This window comes from Nematostella vectensis, chromosome 3 (genome assembly GCF_932526225.1).
Source record: "Nematostella vectensis chromosome 3, jaNemVect1.1, whole genome shotgun sequence".
Taxonomy (NCBI): Eukaryota; Metazoa; Cnidaria; class Anthozoa; order Actiniaria; family Edwardsiidae; genus Nematostella; species Nematostella vectensis.
Window position 1 is genome coordinate 19348176 of NC_064036.1, and position 10369 is coordinate 19358544.

Here is a 10369-nt window from a genome sequence, read left to right on the forward strand (position 1 = left end):
CTTTGGTTAAAATCGCCTTTTCCAATACCTTCCTCGAATGCTGGTACTTAAAAACAATTCTTCGCCATGAGTTTTCGCCTGTTCTTTAGTGTTTTTTGGTATAATGGTCAGGAAAAGTGTTTTATCTCACCCCAAGGACAATTTTGGAAGAGGGGCCATAAACATTTTAAAAGAAAATTAAAGCACAAAATTAAAACTTGAATCTTGACATTTCTATCCTGCCTAATAGATTTTTGAAGTTTTACAAAACTCAAACCTTTATTTTATACTTGATTTCTTTAGAGTAATTATGGATATATTTTTTGTTCTTGCATATATTAGTTTCTAGACATTGCCGAGAAAATGAATGTATAAATTGACCTAAAATTAGTCATCTACAGTATTTTCGGGTTTTCTTTGTTTTCTTCAGGACCTAAGTACCTGTTAGAAACCTGTAGGTTAATAAACTGCACACAAACGACAGTATTAAATTTTATCCTTCGATGTGCTTTGAACACTTTGACAGTAGGATGTCTTCCAGAACCGGAAGAAAATAGTTTCAACCGGAAAATATTTCCATCTGGTTAACACAAAGCTATGTTAATATTAAACTAATGAACAATAAATTGTTTTCTTTTAACTTTGATAGCCTTGAAGGCACAAAGCAATTAATAGTGCGCATTGCCTAAACCGAGTCATATCAACAAGTTGATTTATTTTTCCGGAAGCATTCATTTAAGGAGTGCGAAATCCATTTGAGGCTGACTGTCCCATAGAATAGGCTTTGCCACTATCGCTAAATAACATTATAGCTTTTCTGTATCATTTAGATTCTGTGGTCTGATGTTAAATTTCTTCGCCTGATGTCTGACCAGGCGGTTGGCAACGGCTGCCAAAAGACGTGCAGCTGTGCGACCCTTGGCTTCAGACGAACAAGTAACACGTTGCACTGCTGACAGGCATTTGACAGGTGTACAATTGCACACCCATTCAAGTGCTGCTCTTGATCTTTTTCTAGAATAAGATAATGAATGTTGAGAAGGCCATTCCATAATTTTGCTCACCATGGAGACCTAGGTGGAAGCTATTGTCTTGGGAATGTTTGTCTTTCTGAAATAGGAAGTAAATAGGTAGATAAGGCTTAAGGGAGAAGATTCCTGCGCTGTACGACTTAGCAGAACAGCCCAGACAAGATGGCAGCTCACCCTGCAAAATGGAGCATCGGAGAGAGCTACTCTACTCAACCTGTCACTGAGATATTTCCCGATGATATTTTCCAAGGGTAAGTGAGTTTCCCGGGAGTGCATTTGCAATTAAAGTAGCAGAGCGGTAAAACCAACTACACATATCGTGTCAAAACGCGTTTTAAATGATTCTACGTAATTTTCTACAGGGATGATCGGGTCAAGCTGGAGTATTCAGGTATTTCCTTGAGATTTTATTGTAGAGTACACTATCACACTTAACCGCGGAAAAAATATGCGACCATGGACCGCGGCCAGACATACTCGCAAAAAAACGCAAGGGCGCGGGAGCACCCGACTAAACACCAGCACGGAAACCATTCTCGTAGAGAAACTCGAATTGCATCTGACGAGGAGTTAGAACGTGTGGATACATACCTCTAGTCAGCATGGTAAATTACTCAACACTATTTAAGTGATTTCTATGGCTCCCTGTTTATAAGAAGTTTATCATCTTTAGCAGAACGTAAAGTTAGTTACTCACGCAGACACTAAGGTTAGAACAAGCATTGAATTGACCAAGCTCCTTTCAGTAAAAGACACACCCAATGACACAAACTCGTTATCTCATAAAACTTATCAAATTCTTTAAAACATCCCAGGATCTTTTTAGGGCCATGACTTGTAGAGAAAAAGGATAGAGATGCATGATTAAGCACAATAGTTAAAATAAGAATCCAGCCCCATGATATAAATTAAATGGACATGATATGGACATGATGGAAAAGAAAAAAAACAAGGAAAAACCTCCTCAATGGATAAGTAACTTGATGCTTTAATTAGATAGCGTTTTAAAGTTAGACAGCGGTTTTAAGTTGATTTAAGGTGCTGAGTTTAAGTTCATTACTAATGCTTTAGTTGAAAGACCGTATAGAGAAGTGTCTTTATCCGTCTCAACAATATGGAAACCGTCAGTTAAGTTGGCCCTCGACTTGAATGTTTAAGTCATGATCTGAAGGGTGCCACCTATTGTTGTTGGGAGGTTTGCCTCGGCGTCCAAGTAGCACTGCACTTTTAGTTGTAATCGTGTCTGCCAAGAATAGACGCACGAAGCCGTCTCCACCTCACTATAACCATAGCCTGTGAACAGACCAAGGATCAACAAGTTATCATTATCAGTCTAATCAAATCGATTCCAGTCAAGGGTGACTGTAGAGAATAGAATACCTGCGCGTCGCTTTAGATATTATAGATTTTATCATATTATCCTATAAGTGCGTAACAGGTGTTTTAATTGCTCTGTTTCAGCGGTGTCTAGCGGCGGGGATCTGATAGACAGCAGCAGCCCAGAGCACATAATACCACACGATGCCTTCCAGGTCCGTGAGCTTACAAATGTGTAAAATTTTACGAAACATTCTCTTAACTACCCGTTGCCCATTTTCCTTGTAAACTTTCAAAGGTGAACGCTTTGGACTGCAGTTAACAAAAGTATGATTTCGCTAGTCATTTGGAGTGATGGTGAAAAACTGGTGTTTTGTTTTTAGCTTTCTTACAGGAATAAAATATGCAATAAGATGAATGTGCAAAAAATAACTGAGTCGTGCTCTCCTTATTTTGACAAAGATGTAGTATCTTCTATAGGAAAATAACCATTTGTTGCCACACGATTAAGTTCCTCTACTATTTCGTGAGCCCAAATGACTCTATTTGCGTTTAGAAATGGCGTTAGAGTGGAAATCGCCGAGTAATTGAGTAATGGACAAACAAATGTCAGACCTGAAGTCATTGCCTGTCATTAGGCTTGATACTTGAGTCAACTTGGGCAGCGACAAATACATCAAAGAGCCTTTTTTTACCAACGTTTTAATTCAAGTATCATTTATAGAAACTTTTCCAAAAGTTTACTTAATTTCTTCAAAAAAGTCAAACTTTCAAACACTAATGAAAATATCATATTCTCAAATTTCTATCGTTTCTATTCCGTTAGTCGAGATTGCTTGGCGACATTTCTAATCATTGCCTAATGGGCATGATGACTTACGGCTCAGTGGGGGTGAGGGGTGATGGCGAAACAAACAGTTCCGTATTGCACCACGTGCTTTATCTTGACTTTATTGCATTTTAGTAAATTAAACTTTAAAACTTGAAAATTTGATACAGTTAGCTAACAAAAAAACGGCTTGTATGTAAGAAATTATTAGCAAAGCGAAAGAGCGAAATCATATAAAGAGGGGGAAAATTAGTTTTCGCAAATCAAAAGCCTTCAGAGCATTTCATGGTTAACGATGTTATTTCGTTAAAACAAAAATGGTTTGACTGGAGTAAGAGAGCAGCTTTGAGGTTGGCAAGAGTTCGCAATATTCTTATAAACATTATGCGAGCGAAATAAAGGGAAAAGAGGACAAAATCATGTCAGGTGGAGCTAAAGCGCGGCAACGGCGGAGCACCGTCCTTAAAGGCAACGGAGTTTCAGGAAAAGACAAAAACTCAGTTTCTATTTTATTAGCTAGATTATAATAAGAATAGTGAGTCAATGACATATTGCACATTATGAAGCAGTAAAAGAACGCGCAAAAAGACTATCTTTCCCAATTTGTTTAATTTATTTTTCTGTTTGTTGTTCCTGTGTTGTCTTGAATGGTTTGTTTAAAAAAAAAAGCTCTTCTTCTTCATTTTCTTCCTCGAGTTCTGTAGAATCTCCCGAGTAAAAACATTACTACTTTTGCAAATTCTATCCACACATGCAGGAAGACCATAGGAAATGTTGTGGATTTAGATAAAATGTACCAAATTGTATTGACGGTTACTAATGGTAAATGATTATGATTGACAGGCTGGAGGTGATTACAGCCCAGCATTTCCAGGAATAATTGACAACGATGAGTACCCGCTAAGTCCAGGCAGCCCCAGTCTGCCCAATTCTCTGCGCTGCTCTCTCATGGCTACTTCTTCCCTTTCCCCACACCACGTGATAGCACCGAGCAGGTAACCCCCACACGAAGGTTGTCCAATACACGACCTATGGAATGGAACAATGCCATTCATACATTGGTCAGAGTATTGGACTAGTATGGAGTATCTTAGTTACTCCCTCTGAATTAGCCGATGGTTTGTGCATCGCGAAGGGCAGGGGGATTAGCGAAGGAAAAGGGGGGGAAATGTCATCGATACTAAGTATGTATTATATGTATATTTAAATGCTACAAATGCTTGGTATTAATTTCGCAGTGATGAGGTCCCAGGAGAGTATAGCTTCAAGCTTACGCTGGAGACTCAGGTAACGTATTGCATGTGAAGCACTCTATTTATTTTATCTATTTATTTATCCAATTTATTTATCATTTTGATATATATTTTAGCCCAAGAAGGTGGCAAACCCAGATTGGATTGTAAGTAAATCGTGCTTGTACTTGTTGGTCAGTTACTGGCATTTTGTACAAAACGTACGATTTTCTATGATAATCTAACGAGGTTTTTGCTGCAGTATTCGACATCACAAAACAAGCTGTACATCAAACCGCAGACGCCATGTCCTATGAAGTTTTCCGTCACAGGTAAAGTATTTGAACTCTCTGCCTGCATATGGCGATCTTAACCTGACGATCAGTCTAGTAATGCTCTCTTGCTACATGTCTCAGGATGTGTACCTCCAGGAACATTCATCAGGGCAATTCCCATCTTCAAGCTACCCGAGCACGCGAAAGACGTCGTGCGCTGTTGTCCAAACCACACTTTACTCGAGCAAAGCAACAGAGGTACTCAAAACTAATACTTTACTAGACCAAACCAACAGATATAGGCAACACTTACACTTTGACTATAAGGCACCTAAAGAGGTATGCAACACTTCTTTGAGGCAGACCTACAAGAGCAAGTAGTAAGTAGGGAAACATATTGTTAATGAATATGTCACGAAAAAAAAAACAAGGGCGAAGTTTTTGCCTTTATTTTCGTCATTGATATGTTTGAAATTGTACTGCTGGAAAAACCACTATGATCCAACAACTTGAGAACAATTTGCGGATTTATTGTCTTTATTATCCGTTATGTTTTGTAGATCATCCGGCAATGGCGCATTTTATTCGGTCAGATAACCCTCGCGCTGAATACGAGCGATGCGCACAGTCTGGGAGGCTCTCCGTCAAGATACCATTCCACGTAACTCAAGGTGGGTACTAGTCATCATAATCAACACCGGCGTTACCGTGATCAGCACTCTAAACACTACCATACCGCCACCACCGGCGTTACCGTGATCAGCACTATAAACACTACCATACCGCCACCACCGGCGTTACCGTGATCAGCACTATAAACACTACCATCACCGGCACCACCGGCGTTACCGTGATCAGCACTATAAACCCTACCATCACCGCCATCACCGGCGTTACCGTGATCAGCACTATAAACACTACCATACCGCCACCACCGGCGTTACCGTAATCAGCACTATAAACACTACCATCACCGGCACCACCGGCGTTACCGTGATCAGCACTATAAACCCTACCATCACCGCCATCACCGGCGTTACCGTAATCAGCACTATAAACACTACCATCACCGGCACCACCGGCGTTACCGTGATCAGCACTATAAACCCTACCATCACCGCCATCACCGGCGTTACCGTGATCAGCACTATAAACACTACCATACCGCCACCACCGGCGTTACCGCGATCAGCACTATAAACACTACCATACCGCCACCACCGGCGTTACCGTGATCAGCACTATAAACACTACCATCACCGGCACCACCGGCGTTACCGTAATCAGCACTCTAAACACTACCATACCGCCACCACCGGCGTTACCGTAATCAGCACTATAAACACTACCATCACCGGCACCACCGGCGTTACCGTGATCAGCACTATAAACCCTACCATCACCGGCGTTACCGTGATCAGCACTATAAACCCTACCATCACCGCCACCACCGGCGTTACCGTAATCAGCACTATAAACCCTACCATACCGCCACCACCGGCGTTACCGTGATCAGCACTATAAACACTACCATCACCGGCACCACCGGCGTTACCGTGATCAGCACTATAAACCCTACCATCACCGCCATCACCGGCGTTACCGTGATCAGCACTATAAACACTACCATACCGCCACCACCGGCGTTACCGTAATCAGCACTATAAACACTACCATCACCGGCACCACCGGCGTTACCGTGATCAGCACTATAAACACTACCATCACCGCCATCACCGGCGTTACCGTAATCAGCACTATAAACACTACCATCACCGGCACCACCGGCGTTACCGTGATCAGCACTATAAACCCTACCATCACCGCCATCACCGGCGTTACCGTGATCAGCACTCTAAACACTACCATACCGCCACCACCGGCGTTACCGTGATCAGCACTATAAACACTACCATACCGCCACCACCGGCGTTACCGTGATCAGCACTATAAACACTACCATCACCGGCACCACCGGCGTTACCGTGATCAGCACTATAAACCCTACCATCACCGCCATCACCGGCGTTACCGTGATCAGCACTATAAACACTACCATCACCGGCGTTACCGTGATCAGCACTATAAACATTACCATCACCGGCACCACCGGCGTTACCGTAATCAGCACTATAAACCCTACCATCACCGCCACCACCGGCGTTACCGTGATCAGCACTATAAACCCTACCATCACCGCCACCACCGTCACCATCAACAGCATCGCCAGCGCCTATCCACCACTATAATCATCATAACTATCAATAGCGCTTCCACCACAATTATCATCACTTTCACCTTCACCGTAACCACGATATGTGTAAATGAATTTATAATTTAAGAGCAAATCAGAGGAACAAGAGACCGCAGAATTTGACATGATTTGATGATGTTTCTGTTTATTCTCACAGGGTCTATTAGCGAGGAAATAATAGTACACGAGCTGTTCTCGTTTGTGTGCAACAACTCGTGTGGTGGACTCAACAGGCGTGCAATACAGATAGTGTTCACTTTGGAAACAGGGTAAGCGACACAAAATACAGGTTCGTGATGCCAAACAGGGCTTGTCTAGTTTGTGGGTTTCATGTGTGTCTTTCTAGTGGTTGTGTGGCGCTGTTTAGAGTCACGTGATAATAATTGTCTTTCTAGTGGATGTGTGGCGCTGTTTAGAGTCACGTGATAATACTTGTCTTTCTAGTGGATGTGTGACGCTGTTTAGAGTCACGTGATGATGGACGTGTTGTTCTATTGGATGTGTGGCGCTGTTTAGAGTCACGTGATGTTATTCTTTCTAGCGGTGGCTGTGAGCTGCTGGGGCGTTGTTCCATAGAGACTCGTGTCTGCGCATGCCCAGGTCGGGATTCAAAACAAGACAACGAAGCTGTCAGCAGACCCGGGAGAAAAAAACGCAAAATATCAGGTTTGAGTCTAAATCACATAAAGTATTTAAATCATTCTTATTTTTTCGTCCTTCACCAAAAATAATATGATAATGCGATATCTTCGGATGTACATTGTAATGATATATTGAAGACCTGTCTTTCACAAAGCTAATAATAATTTAATGTCATCAGGTACATTTTTTTTTCCCAGGTGACGTTTCGAGCTCAACTTGCGTTTCTCCTTTCTCTAACAACGAGCTCAGCCCTAGTCCCTCGCGAGGTGCTGAGGACAATACCGTGTATAATCTTAAGGTAAGGCGCTCTTCTTTTCACGTAAGCCTCCTTCGAAGGAAACGCTTTCGGATCCGCCACTCGAACCCCCCCACCCCACAATTTGTCACGTTTGCTCACCACAGTGCTCCCGCGTCCATGGATCTTCTATTCGCTTATAAGAATTACCTGCGAAAGAGGCTGATAACATATATCGTTTACAATATTCCAATCCAGACAATAGAGGGAGAAAATAGTTTGTCTGGAGTTTGAGTAATAAAATGCTTACGAATGCTTTAGTTGTGACAAACTCCGTCTTCTATTTGCGTTATTACTATAGGTTTGTGGTTACGTCAATTACCTCATCTTGCGGAAAATCGCTTTTGCACTCGAATTCTTCGCCAACATGAGGTCAAAAATGTAAGTAAACATTAGAAACATTTTAGTAACTGGTTGGTATTTCTCCAAATAAGACACCTAGGTATGGTATTGGTTAAGATCTGGCTTTAAAGCCTTCTGTACTTTGAAGGAAAATTTATTTATAAATCAGGCCCGTACCCAGGATTTTTCCTTGGGGGTGCGAAACCCGAAAAATTTTCCGCGGAGTGGGATGTAGGGTACTTGAGTTTACTGATAAAAATCTGATCAACCACCAAAAAACAAAAACAGACGAAGGGATTTTTTATTCATTGAAGTATAGTTTATTATCGGATTTGGCTACAAAAAAAATTGACTCATAGATTTATGACATACCAGAGTGATCTAGAATGCTTTTTTAATCTAATTCGCACGTCTATTGCGAACCGGGAATGGACTTTCCGCCGGTGTGGGGGGTGCGAACGTACCCCCCTGGATACGGGCCAGCATATACACGGCTGACAACTCGATTTAATGACAAGCTCATCCTAATTGCCATTTTTTTTTGTGTACAGAAGTGATATTCCTAGCGAAGCTTGCGACATGCCAGAGTTTTTTGAGTTGTCAGACCAGGTAAGGCTACTCTCTCACGTCCTTGATTTTTTTTATGAATGGCACAAAAGCTTTATCCAAAAGCTCCCAAAAAGGGAGTAGATCTAACATTTGGCTTTTCTAGTATCTGTATCAAGTCGTTAAAATCTTATAGGGTTTTTTTTCGCGTTTGCCATTTTCCGAACTAGAAAACAGCCGTGTAGTTGTTGCGAAAACATAACTTGATTGCTTGTATATCACATTCGAAAAAGAAGGAAATCTAAAGTTTGCGACATCATGTGCTCTATATTATGGTTGGGGACCCTGTGATCTTTGTGGACCTCTACAGGAAAGAAGGGTAATACTTTTGCGATGAAAGAAAAATAGAAATTTCGACAATTCCGGCATTTGATATGTCTGAATTAAATGCTAATGCCTTATGTAATTGTATCACTCTCAAATTTAATTAGTGTAAATTATCACTTATTTAAGGAGGTTTGACAGTTTTTAGTCAAATACTCAAAAACAATTAAGATATCTCAGCAACTTGGCAGGTCTTTGATATACCCAAATGGGCATTGATTGAGGTAAGACGCTAGATGACGCTTTTTTGTTTGAGTGTCAGCTTGTTCAAAAAGTCACCAAATCTATATGATGCATAGTCTTGGGGGTTGCTATATCGATAAAGATACTAATTATTTATTTTATTTCTGAAATAACTTGCAATGATATCTACATATAGGTTTACACTTCTGACAATTACCCTTACTGGTAAAACTTTCTAGTCTATTCTCAAACTGTTGTCTGTGTGTGCTTAATCCACTGTTTAACTCTTTCAGCCGCATTTCTCATTTTACAACAACGGGGAGAGCTCTACTCCAGTTCCACGGTTAGTACTGATAAAGAGTAAATTGAAAACTGAGCATGCATTTAATAAAAGGATATTTTTATTCAGCCCCATCCCACAATCCTCATCGATCCCCAACGGCCAGCAACAAAATGAAGACCTTTCAAGTTCAACGGCCCCTCCCTGGTACCAAATGCAGCCCTTCCAGTCAGATGACACAAGCCAGAACCCTCCTTATATGGGCTGCTATACATTCCGCCGTATCACCATAGAAACCGTGTACGTCGTGTAAGACTGAGATTGGACCCCCTCATATGGGGGGCTATCACGCCATACGTCATGAAGACTTTTGTCAGAGTTCCCCTTACATAAGCTGCTATACATTTCGCCGAGTCACGCTAGAGTCCTGTGTAGAGACTTACTTTTCTTCATTTTTACGCAGTCTTAGTATTTACTTGATAATTAGGAGAATGAAAGCTATACGTCAAACTAAGGAAAAGTGTCTTTGATGTCTTCTTGTGTTTAATTGGGGGCGTATTATTCAGGTCGTGAGCCAGCCATAAGCCGCGGCAGGGTCCCAGTCCCCCTATTGTATGTAAGAGTGGCTGTCCCGCTAAGAGAGCTCTCAACCAATCATGATGAAGCCGCTAGCGTCACTATAGCCATCTCACAGAGGAGTGACGTGCTCGAAGTGCTCGATATCTAGGATTAAGCCATTAAAATCTAATGCTGAACCTGTGAAAAATTCCTTCTATTTTA

General features: G+C 41.6%; 1 protein-coding gene and 1 long non-coding RNA gene across 5 annotated transcripts; one reads left to right on the forward strand and one right to left on the reverse strand.

The window, feature by feature from the left end:
* Positions 1-239: 239 nt before the first annotated feature.
* On the reverse strand, positions 240-1365 carry LOC116616076. Its single transcript, XR_004295178.2, has 2 exons — positions 1185-1365; positions 240-1089 (listed from the first exon to the last, which is right to left on the reverse strand). It is a non-coding gene; the product is annotated as an uncharacterized LOC116616076 (long non-coding RNA).
* Positions 1006-10103, forward strand: LOC5509008 (cellular tumor antigen p53). 4 transcript variants are annotated; one of them, XM_032377883.2, is made up of 16 exons: positions 1006-1261; positions 1373-1401; positions 2472-2542; positions 4000-4151; positions 4395-4443; positions 4526-4555; positions 4651-4720; positions 4805-4921; positions 5224-5334; positions 7075-7186; positions 7459-7583; positions 7757-7857; positions 8156-8235; positions 8748-8805; positions 9603-9652; positions 9719-10103. In XM_032377883.2, exons 1-16 carry the CDS (start codon positions 1173-1175, stop codon positions 9900-9902), a joined length of 1428 nt encoding a protein of 475 aa, XP_032233774.2. In that variant the 5' UTR covers positions 1006-1172; the 3' UTR covers positions 9903-10103. The 4 variants fall into 4 exon arrangements, with proteins under 4 accessions (XP_032233774.2, XP_032233775.2, XP_032233778.2 ...); XM_032377884.2 differs by having other exon boundaries at positions 8751-8805; XM_032377887.2 differs by having other exon boundaries at positions 9603-9648; positions 9716-9882.
* Positions 10104-10369: the final 266 nt, after the last annotated feature.